This window comes from Lampris incognitus, chromosome 8 (genome assembly GCF_029633865.1).
Source record: "Lampris incognitus isolate fLamInc1 chromosome 8, fLamInc1.hap2, whole genome shotgun sequence".
NCBI lineage: Eukaryota > Metazoa > Chordata > Actinopteri > Lampriformes > Lampridae > Lampris > Lampris incognitus.
In genome coordinates this window covers 42,570,609-42,589,448 of record NC_079218.1, presented here as the reverse complement: position 1 = coordinate 42,589,448, position 18,840 = coordinate 42,570,609, and the positions used below count along the sequence as shown (strand labels likewise).

General features: G+C 41.8%; 1 protein-coding gene across 2 annotated transcripts in view; it reads right to left on the bottom strand.

Annotated features, from left to right (window-relative positions):
- The window catches only part of LOC130116519 (transcription elongation regulator 1-like), a 41,375-nt gene that overhangs the window by 2,864 nt on the left and 19,671 nt on the right, over positions 1 to 18,840 (bottom strand). For both annotated transcript variants that reach the window (XM_056284437.1, XM_056284438.1), the window contains 9 exons: positions 15,952 to 16,033; positions 15,503 to 15,638; positions 14,730 to 14,819; positions 14,500 to 14,618; positions 12,122 to 12,272; positions 11,256 to 11,420; positions 10,371 to 10,553; positions 9,615 to 9,794; positions 1,301 to 1,384 (listed from right to left, as the gene is read on the bottom strand). In XM_056284437.1, coding sequence (XP_056140412.1) covers positions 1,301 to 1,384; positions 9,615 to 9,794; positions 10,371 to 10,553; positions 11,256 to 11,420; positions 12,122 to 12,272; positions 14,500 to 14,618; positions 14,730 to 14,819; positions 15,503 to 15,638; positions 15,952 to 16,033 — 1,190 coding nt within the window. The remainder of the gene's footprint in view (positions 1 to 1,300; positions 1,385 to 9,614; positions 9,795 to 10,370; positions 10,554 to 11,255; positions 11,421 to 12,121; positions 12,273 to 14,499; positions 14,619 to 14,729; positions 14,820 to 15,502; positions 15,639 to 15,951; positions 16,034 to 18,840) is intronic.

The window sequence follows — 18,840 nt, the reverse complement described above, 5'->3', positions numbered from 1 at the left end:
CGTATCCCAGACTCGCTGTAACCGGTCACGGCCAGAGCGTCCACGGGGTAAGGCATTCATTAGGCCACCCTTACCCTAGGGATAGTGGGTGTACATCGGTGTAGTGTTCGGGGACTCGTTGTTCTCCAGCGACCCCTCTGGCCCGTCCGGGCGCCTGCAGCCAAGCAACCGAAAGGATTCTCCCTACGTCTCCTTCGCGGCCTGAAGGTAATGTAATCCATGCAAGGTTTCAGCGTGTAAAATAGCGAGAGCAGCCGACACGAGTTTGAAGGAAGCTGGTGTTACAACTATCTCCTTCCTGTGAAAATGTGAGCCAGGGGAGTTATTTGAAAAGAGTTCCAGCCATATGCCATTGGGTCAATCGAGTGGGATAAGGGGAAAAACTAGAAATAAATGTATCAAAAAAAAAAGAAGAAATGAACAAACTGTAATAAACAGAACATGGTAGCGCAATTATAATAGCAGCACAGCCGAGCTCTTCGGCATCTTGTCTTCCCTTTAATGACCAAAGTGAACTGAAGCGTGACGTCACTGCTGTGAGTGAGAGGGATGTCACGCACCTAAGCTGAGACAGTATATATTTCCACATTTTAACAGGGCAATTAAAAAGTATAAATATAGTAGTACAAGAATGGACTGACAAATGCATTTTGCAGTTCACCTTTATTGATAGTCTACATTTATATGAAAAGAAAAGAAAATGAAAAGAATATTCGAATCCCAAAATTGAAAACCTACCCACCTACCCAACGAATGAATATCCAAATAGTCGAATATTTGGGTCCAGCCATACAAACCAACAGGCGGTGATAACCCTCTGATTGGCCAACATGGCTCCCTAGAACCATGTTGGCCAATCAGAAGCTTGAAAAAAAAAAAGCCAAGGAGTTCTCCAAAAGGTCTGTTTTCAGTGACCTAAAATGCAGCTTGCTCGTGGACAAAAGGCCAAAATGCATAAAAAAGCTACGTTTTCAAAAATACCCATGTACGTGTGGGACTACGCACAAAACTGCTGGTGAACAATAAATAGGCAGGACTTGTGCCAAGCAGATCATTCATGTTATTGGTGGCTATAAGGTAACATTCCTCCAAAGCTGAAGTGGGGCCTCAGGTGATGAGGACTTCTGTCTGGTCAAGTGACTACGGTTATAGAGGTCATGTGGAAGAAAATATTTCTCCTGCTGCAGGCCCCAGACCCCTGGAGTTACGTGTCAGAAGCATCAATCTTAAATCTTGCAGTTCTGTAAGCCTATATCAGCATATTGATCATTATTATTGGAGAAATATAATAAATCCTTACCCGATCGCTGGAAGAGAACTTGATGCAGCGGGGGTCCTCCTTTATAATCTTCTTTACTTCCTTCCATGTCGTGGTCAGTGTGATCTACAACAAACAAAAAATATTGCTAAGCTAGTGCAATTCAAACAGTAACCACACTGGTTTGAGTTTCTTGGATTAATTGATTTCCAACAAGCAATCATGAAAAACTGAGGAGAATCACGTGTGCTCTCGACGGAGATGGCAGCTTGAGAGAGGTGCTCCGGTAAATCCGACACTAAAGCGTTATAAACAACAATACGACTCCACTTTTAGCATTAAGAACTTGTTGACAATAGTTTGGAAGCTCTTCTTTAACTGAAATGCCAATGTTGAACCGTGAAAACCGAAAAACACTGCGCCCAAAACATTTAACTCAACCGTCTAAAACTAGCAAAAACATGGACGCCCCCAGCATCATGCCAGAGACAGATACGCTAGCGTCAACACAAGACAGAGAAACAGACGAGCCTACGCCGAGTTTTCTTGCTAAAGAGATCAGTGTAATCTGGGTGTCTACGCAAAATATTGAACAGGTGACGACAGAAATCGAGGCCAAAATGGAAGATATGGAGGGGAAATTTGACAGTCTAAGCTCCCGCATTGGTGAAGCCGAGGACCGGATTGAAGCACTGGAGGGTGCCGCGGACAGGTCTAATAACCAGTTGGAAGCAATTAAGAAATCAGAAAACTACAGGATCACGTTGACAATCTGGACAACAGAGGACGTCACTGTAATATTAAAATCGTAGGTATACCTGAGAGGGCAGAGAACAAAGACGTGATACTGTTTTTATAGAAGGAGATTCCAGAAATGCTGGGGCACCAGTTTGAAACACCACTGGAGACACAGCAAGCGCACAAAGCGCGCGGTGGTCCACCAAGACGTGACCAGAGAGAGGGAGTCTGGCCACGGCCCCTCATGATCTATATGCTCTGTTTCCAGGTGAAAGAGGAAACATCACGGGCAGCACGAGAGAAGGGGCACATGGCGCGGAGCCCGGATCATGTTCTTTCCTGACCACTCTAAATGTGTCAGCGATCTGAGGATGTCTTATAAACAAGTAAAAGCCGATCTGAAAGAGAGGGGAGTGGAGTTTGGTTTGCCTAGGGTTCCCTGCCACACTGGAGATGAAACTAAATGGGGCCAAGCACAGGTTTCGAACACCGGAGGATCGCTAAGGACTAATTTCAGAATTCAGACTGTGAGCTATGTTTAATATTGGTTGATAATACAGTTATAGCTATGGCTTTTTTGCTTTCTTCTCCTTCTCGTTGTTATGTCATGGCATTACTATCCTAACTGTTTAGGCTTCTACTGGCTAGATATGTTTCTGGGCCAAGAGTATTGGTATTGGTAGATTTCCCCTTTATTTTACGGTTAACAGCCTATGCATTTTTATTAACAAGGTTGCCCTTCATTATTATAGATGGGTTTAGGTTTATTTGCTACTAGAGGGTGTAGTAACAAGCCTCTTATATAGCCATATAGTTTTACATATTTTTACAAAAGGGGTTTTTACAGATATATAGAGTCAGGTTGACGGTAAATCGAGTTCAGGTGACCTCAAGTTGACGAAGTAGGTTATGGTTAAGTATGTGTTGCTTTTCCCCAGATCCTCTGGTTTGGGCTGGGAGGGTATTTAGTTCTGTTACCTTTTTTTATTGAATGTTTTTTTTTTTAAATTGGTCTGGTTTTTATTACCATCATTTTACTCTCAGGTTATCACATTAATTGAGAGAAATCTGAGGTCTTGCCCCTGTCAGGCTTTTGCCCAGCCATTCATTTTAATCAGTGGAAGTTCAAATGGTCCCCTAAGGGTATTAAAAAGCAGTTAAATAGGTCTTATTAGCCAAAGGAGTTGAATCAAGTGCAACTGGACTTGGTATATATCGGTGAAGATGTTTCGCCTCTCATCCAAGAGGCCTCCTCAGTTTGTACCTTTCTGACTATATACCAAGTCCGGTTGCACTTGATTCAACTCCTTTGGATAACCATGACCTGGATGAATGAGAACATTCACAGACAGGTCTTATTAGGTATCCTAATAACCCCCAGCTATAGGGACATGGTTGAAGTAAACTTCAAACCCCTACTTCAGAAAATAAAGAATCGAGTTTGCTCGATGGTCCAGGATTCACCTTTCCTTATGGGTTAAAATGAACTCTCTTAAAATGATGTTGGCACCTATAATCTATTACATTTTAGTACATATTACTTTGAATATCTCAAAACTCTTACTTTAAAGAAATTGATAGACAAACACCAGATTTTATGTGGGGTGACACACAGCATCGCTTAAGTGTAAAGAAACTACAGGCTCCCACGAGGAGGGGTGGACTTGGTCTCCCAAATTTCAGGTGGTATTATTGGACTATTAACATAAAACATATGAGTGTGTGGCTAGCAAATAGGTAGGAGTGGGTCAGGCCAAGCTGGTTTCAGTTAGAGTTTGAGGCTTGTGGAGGAGCTTCTCCTTGGCTCGGCTTATCTAATACAGATAAACCACAACTATCTGACCACCCTGTTGTTGCAAATACCAGCTTGTTATGGGTCAAGTTGCACAGAGCAGGGCGTTGGGACTTTTATAAATCTCCCCAGGCCCCCCTGTGTGGCATAACAAACGTATCCTTATAGGAAGCAAGACTGTCTGTTGGAAACAGTGGCAGGCGGTGGAGATTAACTGTATATCTGATCTATTTGACGAACATACTAAACAGTGCTTAAGCTTTGACCAAATTTCAGTTAAGCATAATCAGGGTTCCCCACTCTTTTTGAGAACTAATTTTCCTTTCCAGGACTTTTCCAGTTTTTCCTGACAATCCAGGACAGCACTTGCTCACAGTCATATAATTTACTGGTAGGCCTAGTATCGACACATTTAACCCCAGTTTTATTCCTCCTTTTATAATGATGCAGGGTTCATGATGAAGTGTCTCACGTTCATTACAGGTGACTGCTACACCCATCACTGCTAACCGTACAATAAGGTCATCTGGCCTCCTCTTGTTATTAGACGTGACTTGCACTTGTACTATGTTTTTGTTTAGATTTTTTACTTACAAGCTCTCCTCAACAAACAAACACTAACATGTTCTGTCTTACACTTAACTTGAATTGTGGCAGTTACAATACTCACCCCGTATGAACTTCAAACTTGGACAAAAATTGACAATGTCTACCTCTGCACCAATTTCAAAATGCAATAAAGTAACAAATCACACCATAATGTACACTGTACATTGTGTGTTATTGTCAAAGTATTGTTTAACAGGTGGTCTTGTAATGGGTTGTACGCACCCTTATAGCTGTATCAACGTTGATGCATAAAATCTTAATTTCAGTTTAAGTTAAATTTACTTTTGTCAAACAACCACTGACACACAACAACAAAAAACCCGCACAACTCAAAGAGTTAAATTTTAACAGCTAAGCTTTACTGAAATTAAAGTGTCTCATACAGCAGAACTTTTCATAGGTCTAGATTTTAAATTTAAAGAAAATCATAAAATAATCTAAATCTTGAGAAAACAAGCAGTTAAATAGGTCCATCTGAAATCCTTGTAGACTTGACGTCAACAGCATGGGCCATTAGAATGCCTTGACTAACAGCAGAGTTGTGCAGCTAAATAGAGAGTGAAACTTAAAATGAAAGTCCAACTTAAAATAGCCTGAATGCCAGAGTGAGGTTGAAAAAAACCAAAACAAAACAATTTAAAACGCAACATAACCTACTGAAAAGACATCTGGTGTGGCTCTAGGAACAATGCGGAGGTTAGTCTACCTCTGCCTTTGAAGTCTTTCTTTAAGGTCTGACAAAGTTACCTCCAGAACAGTCACTTCTTTCTTTTTTTCTGTCACACTTTTGCGGTAGGCGTTAGACTTTGTGAGCAATGTGATGTCCTGCTTTCTTTCAGCCTTCTCTGCCATTACATCTGCCTCTTGTTGCATTGCTTCAATGCTGGCTATTATTTTCTGTCTCTTGGTGGCCACTTTTGTGATTTCGGAGGTGAGCTCTTTTCTTTTCATTTGCCGATTCTTCTTTCTTCTTTTTTTCATCCTACATGTACTGAAAATATCGCATTCTGGCAATTTTGCAAAGCTGCATGAGGGGTCTTGGTAGTACTCCTTCCAGTGAGACACACCAGTCACATAATCTTTGATCAGGCGTAGTGATGTCAGAGTCCTCTCTTTCAGGTTTCCAACCAGCATGTCCTTGTTAACCGAGAATCCTGTTTCAACTACTGCTTGACCATGTGACCGTGTGAATAGGCCTTTCAGTAGCTTCCACAGATTTGCATACTTTGCTTTACCATTTGCTTTACCATCCTAGAAATGTGTCTACTCGGCAGGAGCCACTTCTGTAGACAAACTCCTGGAATTCTTCTTTGTGGTGTTGAACCATCTCAGTCAATTTTGTACTCACTGAGGATTTGGTCACAGTCCTGTGCAGTATGCCATTTGGCATTCAGAAGCAGCTGTAGGAGGCTTTTCAAACTTGGATATGGCACTCTTCTCTTCTTAATCATGGTGACTGGGTGAGGGGAACTCATGTGTCTTACAGCAGCATAATTCAGTGGGCATTTGTCCAGCAGTGTCTTTGCGGTTGCAGAGGAGGGCAACACATTCTTTCCTGAACTGTTGGCCCAGCAGTGGATTTTCATGGAGCTTCTCAGAGGCTTTGTCAGAGCTTGTTTGGTGGCAAAGCCCATGTCAGCCTCTTTTAGTGGCACATGCAGTGCTTTGTCAAGAATATAAATTTTGAGCAATTGGAGGGGTGTCTTGATGTTCTCAAGAACCTCCCTCTTCATGAAACATGAAAGCAAGCTCCTCAGAATGGATTGAAGCTCTTTTGCCAAAAAAGGCATGATAGGGTCATTGGTTTGAAAAGCTTCAAGAAATGGTTTGAACTGCCTCCCACATAGGCAAAAAACTGTAGCTTGGCTTCAAAAAAGGGGTTACCAACAGCCACTCTGACCATGACATACAATGCTGACATTTGTACTTTGCTCTTTGGGAGTTTGTTGTAGCTGTCAACAAATCTTTGAACAGATGGCCAAATCTCAATGGCCCACTCTGCCACTGCCACATCCTCCACCCACTTGTGAGCCCAGAATTTGAGGGGGAATGTTGACGTTATGGTGATTTCAATGAAGTCATCCCGCCTGGCTGGTATATCATGAAGAAGCTGCCAAAGGGCTCTTAGGAATTCACCCATCTTCCATCCAGTCTCCTTCTCACCCTGCTGAACACTCCCATGCACAGTATGTAGACCACAGCTCCCTAGGTTTACTAACCCTCTAGCATTTGGGTCCTCCTCGCTCCTGTCCTCCTCAAATACTCTCAGAAACTTGAAGTTCACACTTGAGCCATCAAGTAGGAGTTTGTTTGGATCCAGTGGAGATAGAAAATTCTTCATTTTCTCTACCAGCTTTTCTGCTTGGGTGTGTCCCATAAACTGGGAGTCCAGGTAATGGACAACCACCTTCTCTTCGCTCTCACTCCAGTATAAGACCACTACATCCATCTGCTTGGTCTGCATGACTTTATTGAGATAGTCATCAAAAGAGATGACGTAGCAGTCTGATTTTCTGATGTATTTCACGAGCATATCTTGGAAATATGGTGCCAGGCCAAAACAAACCAGATATGCTGCTTTGGTTGAACCACATGTGAACTTTTTGGCTATGTCACTGTCATTTGTGCAAACAGTGTAGCCATATCCAAACATGAGTTAAAAGAAAAATGGGACAGGGTAATTTTTATCACCCAGCGGATCTGCTTCTAAAACAGCTTAACTGGAGAAATTACTTCCAATGTTGGGTGCAACCTGGCGTGGAGTTAGACTCTGAGAAGTTAATGGTTGGACCTCTCTGCTCCCTTGACTCTCTGCCACTGTTGCTTCTCTGCTCCCTTGACTCTCTGCCACTGTTGCCTCTCTGCTCCCTTGACTCCCTGCCACTGTTGCCTGTCTGTCAGCTTCAGAATTTGGGGTGGGAGGTTGACTGATGAAGTCAGTAATTCGTGGCCCACTGACTGACGTGACCTCGACATGTCCCTGTCCTTTGGCATGGCTTTTAACAGCAGATATGCCTATATCAAACGTCTTTTGCATATCTTGCAGTATGCACGGTGTTCATCACCTGCCACATGACCTATCCAGTCCCTGAACTCAGGATTTGCCTTCCATTCCTCCTTAAACTTAGATCTCCTTGACATTCTGCCCTGCACCACTCACTTCTGCAATTAGAAATAAATAGCCTGAATTAACCATTATGATATCAAATATTTTCTAAAACATTTTCTATTGCCATGGCAAAGTGTCACATAGAGTTAAGTCCAAAAATCTAAATTTGAATAAACTGTTGCATAATCTGCACGCACACGCACACACACACTACCGCATAGTCCGTTAGCTCGATGCTAACACATAATGGGAATTACCATTAACGCGCTAACGGAAATTAGCATTGCGATCGCAATAATCATATCGTAAACAATCTGTTTTACTTCACATGCTTAACATAAAATGGCACGTGTGCTCATACTTACAGGCATATATTTATTTTGCTCTGTGGAGCTGCTGACTTCACACTGCTAACACCATGTGCTGGCTTCAACGCTCCACACTGAGCAGCTACAGCAGCCCGAAACGGTCAAAACTGAAACTAAAAATGCCCAATGGGTTTAAAAATACAGTCAGCCACTAGGTGGGGAAATTGCGTGTCAGGAGAGGGTATACCTGTCATACAACACATCTTATCCTATAATCCAGAGGTGACCAAATTCTTTTCTATGCAGGGCCAAAAATTATGGTCTGAGTGAGGGGCTAAATACAATTAAAATGTTCCAGGACAACATAGATTTTCTTCCAGGATATTTGTTCATTTTAGTAAATTTTCCAGGTTTTCCATGACTGGAAATCTTGTCTCTGAATTTCCAGGACAAGTGGGAACGCTGATAATCTCCCACGAAATCAATTTTGGAAACATGTTCAAATGCAAAGTGCTTTGTCCAAATTGCTAGGACGTCCCCTTGTCTGTCCGACAGGCAGTCCAACTGAGGCGCTTCTAACAAAGGCATCATCCCGAAAGGGAGTGGCTCCAAAAATGTACTGCATGCTACAGGAACAAATAGCTGACCTTTTAAACAAGGTTAAGGATCAATGGGCAAAAGAGCTGGCTCTGGACATTTCCCCTGTTGAGTGGAAATCATGCTTAATCAACCTGAATACTATGTACAAAGAAGTAGGAAATAAATTTGTCCAACTGAAAATAATTCATAGATGGCACAGGACACCACAAAAATTGCATAGGAGGAATCTCATACCAGATGACTGCTGTTGGAGGTGTAAGGGAGCTGGGGCCTCTATTTCACATACTATACTTCAGTTATGCCTGGCACTAAAGGACTGGTGGAATAACATTCAACAAGTTTTATTTGAAGTTGTTAAGAGGCAATTCCCAACCACCATAAAGCTGTTTATGTTGGGCTTAACAATGGAACTCAAGGACTCTGGACTCTCCTCCTTTGAAAAGAGGTGGATTATCCTGGCCACCACAACTGCCAAACGTATACTCTGTTGATACACTGGAAAAAGAATACCCCCTCCCTATGAAGAGTAGGCTACAACTATGGGTCAGCTGGCTAGCTATTAGTCAAAGTCAAGTCAAAATATCTTTATTGTCCCTTGCAGGGAAATTAGTTTGCAGCTAGTATAAAAACTCTCACACAAAGACAAAACATACAAAAACCAAGGCGGAATTGACAACAGGACATAGTGGGCAAGGAGAACCAAAGTAGTTCAAATATCAAATATATTTATGATGATATATATATATATATATATATATATATAGGACATAAATATAAAAAATATTTATGTCCAAAAGAGAATATGAGAGGGTCTCATATTCTCTTTTGGACAAGATGGACCAATTTGAGCTTACCTGGGGCCCATTTGTGGCTTTGTGAACAAGGACAGAGGTGGAATCGTGTATTGAATGCTGTACTATAAGGCATTGTTACTGAACTTTGAGGGGATTTATTTATTTATTTTTCTTAATTATTATTTCTTTTTCTGTCCCGCCTTTCTCTTTGAAAAATGTTAATAAAATTGTTCATTGCAAAAAAACAAAACAAAAAAACAAACAAACACCATTTGTGTACCTGTCAATAACTTTCAAGAGCAACAGCTACCCTTTTACTTGCTTTAATTCCTAATATTTTGCTTCTCAGTCTGGCTTTGATTTTCTAAACACCCGTTGCATCTATTTGAACATATTGCTCACTCACCATGCTGGTCTCATCCAGTAGCTGTCTGAAGTGCTCTTTTTTCTTCTTGGCTAGCGCTTCTACGTGTTCATTAAACAATTTCTCTTTCTCCTCTCTCTCCAAAAGTGAGGCTGATTCCCACCGGTGGTCTTTGCGCAGGTTGCGACGCGTGTCTGACCACGTTGCATCTGAAGAACGCACCTAAAGGCACACACAAAACAAGTTTGGGTCTTTTATCAAGAAGTCATAGCCAATGGTGAAATTATGTCTAGCATTGATAGAGTTCATTAGGAAGAGGGCATGCAAACATGTCTACAGCTAAAAAAAAAAAAAAAAAAAAAATGTAATTCAGGGTTTAAATTACTGTTATACTGTTAATTACTGTTAGAGCTTATTCAGTAGGACACCAGTCTATTGTCCAAGCATGTCTGCATGGAGATAAAGATTTGAAACTCTTATCCTTTGAATTCATGAATAATGTGACAGCACATCTAAAATGGAAGAAGTTTCTGTGTATGTCTGTCCTGCAATTTTCTTGACAACCATTCATCTGATTGACTTTACTCTTGGCAGGTGTAAGGCTGAGGACCCAAGGAACTGCAGCGTCGAGTATGAAGTTGTTTGGATGAGCGGTTCTCGAGAAAGCTGCAAGCAGCAATACCAGAGGCCAAACAATCGGCCGTTCCGAACAGGCATGTTTTGAACGGGCACGGCACTAGTTCACTAAAATACACTGAAGAAGACCTACTGGACAAACCCAAAGTCACGGCAGCTCACCATATCAGACATGAGGGCTCTGAAATGCTGAATGGCCTCCTCCCTTTTGTGCTGCTCCCTTTCTCTGTCGATCTCTTTGGTCTGCTCCGATCGAGCCTTCTGCACCTCACGCTCCCTCTCTCGCAGACTGGCCTCGATGCGAGCTTGGCGCTCCAACTCCCGCTCCTTTTCAATGTCCACACTCTGAGGCGAATGACAAACACGCAATTCTTGGTCATTTTTAGTGGATTTGTTGTCCTAACACAACTCCAAGGACCATGTTGGAATCAAATGTTGTTAGTGATGTGTATGTTAAAAGACTGATTCTGATATCATGGGGACAATCTTTGTTTAATAAAAAGGTTTAAAATTAAAAAATTAAAAATTACCAAGCCATCTTTGAGGCTGCCCTGCATTAATGATACTTTTTGTGCTCTTAAACAATATCACAGCCAGTGTTATTAAGTTCATACTAATACAGGAACCAAAGCAACAAAAAAAAAAGGCAGTCAGAACATTATACGTGGTCTGCCAGTATTTCCAGTCTGCAATCATATCATACTGATGCACAAAAACTCAAGTGTTTTCTGCACACTGCAGTTACCAGTAATAATAATAGCCCATGCTGAGCACAGTCTTGAGTGTTGCTCTTACAGAAATGCAAGGGGTTATGTCCCTTATCACAACCACAGATGCGAGGGTCTAAGGACAGGATGTTGTGTTGCTGTAAATTCCCTTGAGGCAAATTTGTAATTTGTGATACTGGGCTATACAAATAAAATTGACTTGACTTGACCTATGCAAAGGCAGGACAATCTAAACAATCATGAAAACAATTATCCTTCCAAAGCATGCACACACACACGCACACATGCATGCATGCACGCACACAAAAACTGGTCCTACCTTGGCCTGTTTTTCCATGTACTGTTTGAAAAGCTCTTCCCTGAGAGCTGAGCTCTCCACAGTCTTGTAGCGGGGGTCCGTCTCTAGCCTCTCCTTTACTTTGCTCCAGCGCTGGCCCCCCTCTATATGGTGCTCACCAAGCAGCTCAAAGAAGTCCTGTTTTACCTGGACACACACACACACGCACAGAAATATGAAGTACAAGAAGAAGAAAAACCCTTTTCTATCCCCAAAGGAGTAAATCTGCTTTCCTCCGTTCTGTGCCTGTCCAACGTTGTCCATTTTGTTTTGTTTTTTACCCTCCCCTCCCACTTCCCCAGGTTTTCTGAATTAAGTTGATATTGTCTGGGACTGCATGAGGAGGAAATCCATCCGGCAATCAAAAGCAGAAACCTTCTGAGTCATTTTGCTTTACTTTCTTTTATTCCGATTTGTAATTAAATGTTTGGTAATTCTGACTGGTATTTTATTTCTTTGGATGTGGCAATCCTTTTTTGGGCTTGATTTCTTGCCAAGATGCTGTCCCATCCTCAAACTATAGCGGGTATATAACAGTACATATAAATGTATAAAATATGTGCGTGTGTGTGTATGTAACATAACATTAGCAGATTAACAGAAGGCCAACCCTGGAGCAAATAAGGACTCAGTGATTTATGGCCCACAATACAAGACAATTCAACCAATTTTGGGCCCAATTACCCTCTTCCGACTATTCCCTAGTTTTGATGGTTATGAAAGATATCTTGCCAGATTCTCCAGTGGTGAGACGTATTTTAAGAGCATATTTTACTGTATTCCATCGTGGCCGCAAAGATTTCAGGTCAGGAGAGAAACAGCAATATGGACAAGTCTGCGAATGTTACCTTCTCTCCTCTGGTCTTGGAGTCCTCCTTCTCTCTCTTCCTGAGAGCGGTGATGAACTCAGTGAAAATAGCCTCTCTGTCCTTCATCTTCTCTATGGTCTTAAACCGTGGGTCTCTGCCGTACTTCACTGCGAATTCACTGAATGTTGTCCTGTACAGATTCGAAAAAGCAGGATTTTAGTTCTTGTGAGGCAGAATAACACCAGATACCCCCTCAGGTCAATCAAATGTTTTCAGTATGATCTAGAATAAGTAAAAAATACACTCAGTGACAACTTTAGTAAGTTAAACTTCATAGTATCTGACAGAACACTATTTTTCCTCCAGAAACAGCCTTAATTCTTTGAGATATTAAAAACAAGGTGCTGGAAACATTACAGAGATCTTGGTCCATGCTGATTTGGTAGCAAAGACTTTTTCTGACCACACGTTTTTGCTAATAGCCCCCCATTTCACCTCAATCCAAAACTCAATCTGGGAGTTGTGTTGACAACTGTAGTAAACTAAAGTTGCCGTCATGTTCCTGGAACAATGTTGAGGTGCTTTGTGACATTGGGCATACATAATTGTGCTACTGGCACCTACTTGAAAAAGGGTCGTCTGTGGCCATGAGGGAATTAATTCACTTGGTCATCAATAGTTCTTAGGTGCACTACGGCATTTAAATTATGCTACTTATTGGTATAACGGCACCTAATGTGTGCCATGAAAACATTCCCCCACCATAATACCACATCCACCAGCCTTTAAATTTGACACCAGGCTGAACAGATGCATGGATTCATGCTACTACTACTACTACTTTTGGCGGCTCCCGTTAGGGGTCGCCACAGCGGATCATCCGTTTCCATCTATTCCTGTCCTCTGCATCTTCCTGTCACACCAGCCACCTGCATGTCCTCTCTCACCACATCCATAAACCTCCTCTTTGACCTTCCCCTTTTCCTCTTCCCTGGCAGCTCCATTTTCAGCATCCTTCTCCCAATATACCCAGCATCTCTCCTCCACACGTCCAAACCATCTCAATCTTGCCTCGCTTGCTTTGTCTCCAAACCCTCCAACCTGAGCTGTCCCTTTAATATACTCGTTCCTAATCGTCTCTTTCTTCTGCACTCCCAATGAAAATCTTAGCATCTTCAACTCTGCCACCTCCAGCTCCGCCTCCTGTCTTTTCATCAGTGCCACTGTCTCCAAACCATATAACATAGCTGGTCTCAAAACCATCTTGTAAACCTTCCCTTTAACTCTTGCTGGTACCCTTTTGTTGCAACTCACTCCTGGCACTCTCCTCCACGCACTCCATCCTGCCTGCAATCTCCTCTTCACCTCTTTTCCACACTCCCCGTTACTTTGGACAGTCGACCCCAAGTACTTAAACTCATAGGCCTTTGTCACCTCTATTCCTTGCATCCTCACCATTCCACTGTCCTCCCTCTTATTCATGCATATGTATTCCATCTTGCTCCTACTGACTTTCATTCCTCTTCTAGCCAGTGCATACATCCACCTCTCCAGGCTCTCCTCAACCTGCACCCTACTCTTGCTACAGATCATACTATCATCCGCAAACATCAATAGTCCACGGAGACTCCTGCCTGATCTCATCCATCAACGTGTCCATCATCATTGCAAACAAGAAAGGGCTCAGAGCCGATCCTTGGTTGTTGATGCCATATTCTGACCCATCTGGCATGTCCAACGCAAGCTAAGAATCTTCAGAGCAGAGTCAATCTCCAATTTTTGTGATCACGTACCCACTGTACCCCAATCCTCTTGTTCTTAGCCAACAAGTATGGAAACCACAATGGTTGTCTCTTACTGTAGCCAACCCGCCTCAAAGTTTGAAGAGCTGTGTTCAGAAATGCCCTTCTGCACAACACTGTAATACTGACCTGTTATTTGCATACTTGTGACCTTCCTTTTGGCGTTCTACTGACCTCTCTTCAACAAGGCGTGTTCACTTACATAACTGCCACTCACTGGATGTTTTTTGGCACCAGCTTATGTGTACAACGCGAAAATCCTAAAAATGTGGCGTTTTCTAAAATGCTTGAACTACCATGTCTGGCACAAACAAACAGGACATACAACATCACCCAGATCATGGGTCTTGCCGATTCTAATATTTAGAGTAGACAAATAGTAACTGGAACTCTGGGCCCTGTCGATCTAATAAAGAGGCCACCGAGTACATATCATACAGAATTTCATTATTCCAAGATTTGCACCAGAATTCTGTCGTTCTCTGTACCAGTATTGTGAAATTATTAATCTTTCATTCACTGACTAAAACAAAACACATGGGAACAATTCTCCAGTTGGATGATATGGGAGGTGTTTTTGTCAAAACAAAATGAGATCGTACACTATCCCTTTACCTAGGGTTGAGCTTGGCGTCCTCCATCATCCTCCTGAACTCATCTTTGGCATGCATCAGTTTGTTCTTCTTCTCCTTCCTTTCCTCCTCAGCTCTTGTCTTCACGTACTGATCAAACACCTGTTGAGGGCACAGAGACACAAAGTCTTGAAGTGATGTCAAAGACAGCGATAAGCAGAGACAGGGGGAATCAAAATAACAGGGACAGGTTGATAAGGAGAGACAGAGCACCTGTTTCCTCTCCTTAGGGTTGAGCAGAAGGTAGCGAGGATCAAACACGATCTTATGCAGCTCTTTGTCCCATGTAGAGAAGGCTGACACCTAAATGACAAAACATTGGGCTTGGACAGAAGAAAGCTAGCTTGTTTCACAGCTTTGCATTACAAACAAAGACGCAGTATAAACATATTAATTTTAAAGGCCTTCATTCTAAAAATGTTCAACATTTTAAAACAATTTAAAAACTGAGCATATTCAAAAACTGTAATTCAAAAATGCCCTCATGTTAATGTTTAGCGATACAACTGATGATAGAAGAAAAACAAAATGTCAATAGGCAAAGAACACAGGGAGTTGACTTCCATAATCCATTTTGGAGACATGACGTTTTCTAAAATGAGGCACAGTGGTTTGATTGTGCAGGGAGACGAGGAAGAAAACTGTGTCCCCTTAAGATAATATTTGGAAAAAAAGATGAACGCTCCACTTGGTTTAGATTTTTATCACATCATGTTTAAAACTACAGTCACTTTGCAATCCGTCAGGTTTATTCAATCAGTTAATTATATTCATTCATATCTGGAAGCTGCCCATAACCAACAACTGTTGGCAAGTAAACAGTTCCACAAAAAAAGTTAAGAGTTAGATACATTACTCATTTTGCACCTATATGGTATTTAGTAAAGGAAGCGAGCACAATCAATTTCCCCAGTCTTGCTCTATTACCAATAACAACCTAATAGAATCACAGCACTAATTAAGTTTTTATTTGTGTTATGCGTTACCCCTCTTTCCAAAAGCATGTCTTTGAACTGGGTCATTCGGGCCTCTAGCGGCACTACAGCTCTTTCTCTGGCTGCCCTCAGCTCTGCCTCCATTGCTGCTTCCTTTTCTGAGTCGCCCTCTTTTATATCCTCCTTCCTGTAAGGAGGAAAGTCACATTGGTCAGATGTAAGCTTAGGCAAGAAGGTAAATGAAAGATTGATGGCGAAATGAAGAGAGATTTGGAAAGATGAAGGAAAAGGTATAGGAAATTAAGAGAGTGAGCAGAAGAGGAGAAAGAGAGGAAGAACAGGTCATCAGGAATGCAAACACTGATGGAAATGAGACAAAAAGATACTCAACAATGCCACTTGTTCTAATACTGTTTTAATATCGTAAGAAAGGGCTTTGTACGAGGAAAGAAAGAAAGAGAGAGAAATTAATATAGAGGGAGGGGGGACCCAAGGCTCACTTTCTTTTCTTGGCTTTGATTGGCTCATCCTCCTGATTCTCTTCAGCACCTACTGCAACCTCTGGCTCCTCCTTATTGACACCTGTATATTGACAGGAACAAGAGAAAATCAATAGACAGACCTGGGGCTAGGCGATTTGGCCTAAAAATAAAACCTTGTTTTTTTTTCTTTTCAATCTAATGGACAATTTTCAATTTAAATCTCGATTTTCTTGTTTTTCTCTAAACAAACCGAAAAGACCAAGGCAAAATTTAAAGAAATATTTACTTTATTACCAGAATAGAATAAATTATTACCAAGTAGTCTAGGCCTATGTGAACAAATCAGTTGTTGGGGGGGGGGGGGGGGGAAACTGCACCACTTGGCTGTTATTATTGTGCAGATTTAAAAAAAAAAATCAAATGGGGGGGGGGTGTCCATTGGCCATCCCTGAAAAAAACAAAAAACTCCACAGTAAATAATGATGATAAAATAAATAACAAAATACTCTCAAACAAAATAACACCCCTTTAACTTTCTAGGAAGTTGTATTTGGAGAGGAAGACAAGCCTGTCTACTGCCTCTGGCTTGAGACACGCTCTTCCGCACATTACCATGTTACCCCCTGTACTGAAAACCCTCTCCAAAGGGGCACTTGTGGCAGTAATGGAAAGATATTTCTTGGCCAGATTACTCAGTCTTGGGAAGTTAACTTCATGTAGCTTCTACCACTGCAGTGGGTCTGTGTCAGGGCCTGTTTCAGATGACAATAAGTAGGATGACAGCTCAGCTTCACCTTTGTCCTGCTCTGACTGGGAGGTAGACGACAGTCTTCTTGAAGAAGCTTATCAGTTTTCTTCTTCATCGTTACAGGTTCAGCTTCTTCTTGGTGCACCTGCACAGATGTGCCAGGCTGGGATTTGCTTTTCTCAGCTATAAGAGACATCAGCTCTTTTTCTGATTCCGTCCACTTTGTCATCTGCTATGTAGATTGTCTGGAACCAGGGGTCCATGAGTGAGGCCATGTCCAGGAGTTCCTGTTTTACAGGGTCATTGTATTTATTGTTAAAGTACTCCAGTATGTTGCTCTTGATCTGTTTGGTGAGCTCAGCCTCACCCTGCTTTGGCTGCAGAAGGCTGTCGTTTAACAGGTGCAGTACCAGTTTGAGGCACGAGACACTCACGTAAGTCAAACCAGATAGGGCATCAGTGAATTCTTTCAGTGGATTTACCACTTTATTCAGTGACTCCAGCACGTCAACGTTGTGCCAGGTGGGTACCAGGTGACTTTTTCTTGTCTGCTCCAAGGACCTGTGCTATGGCCTTCTCCTGTTCAAACAATCATTCTACCATCGTTGAACCCCACCTGGTTGGGGACTAGGTGATGAGGTTTTGAGAAGGTAGACTGAGCTTAGCATGTACGACTGCCATATCTCTTCTTCCAACTGAACGAGTAGGCACTTACAATCTTTTTGCAAACCCCAATAGTGCGGTAAATCCATGGATCTTTCATACCATTCACAGTAAAAAGAAAAAGAAAAGAAAAAGGGAAGAAACCAAAAACATTTTAGAATGTCACCATTTATTATTTAATGTGACATGGACAACATTCACACATTGTGATAGTCTAACACTTCTTAATTAAGCTTAATTATGTTTGACAAAGAAAAAAAAGTTTCACACTGCAAGTATAATTTCATTAATGAATAGCCTACACACACACTCACTAGTATTACATTATCTTATGCACTTTCATACAACAATTAGTTCCGGTCGAGTAAATTACATTGGACAAGAGTATTCCAAAGAGTGCCGATAAAGAGTATAACAGAACTGGGTCATGTTACTATTATGTATCACGTTGCTTTACTGATGTTCTGATGCAGTCATTGATTACACCAGTGCAAAATTAATTTGCATTTACCAACAGTGTGAATGGTGATAAGTTTGTTATGCATTGTGTAGCCACTTACGGATGGCATTGTGAAGCCTGTGTCCAAAGCATTAAAGGTTGGGCCACTCGGTCAGTTTCAAGGCTTTAAACATGTTGATACTGCTGTCTGTAGTTATGCAGACTAGATGGTCTTCTGGAAGCTTCCAGGAGGCCAGCGAGTCTTTCAGCTCTTGAGCTATTACATCGCCAGTGTGGTCGTCCAGGAAGTACTATATCTGCAGGCACATGCTTTGCAGGGTCCATTCTCCATCAATAAAATGCACAGTCAGACTCATATATGGCTCTGGGGTTTGGCTGGACCATAAGTCGGTAGTGGAAGAATAATAAGATATTTTTTAGCTGCTCTGTGACTCTAGCTCTTCTTTTGTTATATAAATTGGGCAATGCATTTTTGGCAAAATGCCTGCTACGCTTGGGCTGCTGATAGTTAAGGTTAGTCCTTTGCAGCATCTTGATGAACCTGTTTTTTTTCTATGGTATAGATGGGGACCATAACTTTTGCGATGTAATATGTCACCGCATCTGTGATCGCTGGCCACTGCGGCCCTTTCTTGTTATAAGGAATGACTGTTGAAAATGCTGCTGCCCAAGGTTACCTGCTTTTTTGCAGGTGCTTTGTGGCTTGAGCTGGCATCTGTATCTCTTAGTGCTACACATTCCTGCCATTCCATCGCAGGTGCTGGAATAAGTTGGTTGTGTTCCCTTGTCTTGCAGCGGTCGATTTTCTACAAACCTTACACAGAATGGTTATTTGTTCTATATCTGACCGCATGAATCTGAACCACTTCCGTACAACTGAAGTAACATTGCCTTTTTTGAGAATGAGTTCTTCATTTGTGTTCGTGGACATTTTTATGGTCTGTTAGGGGCTGAGTTTTGCACGCATTCTGGAAAGTGAGAGAGATCCACCGCATTTCCTTTTCTATAACTTTTTTTGAAATTGCTATTTCAAGTT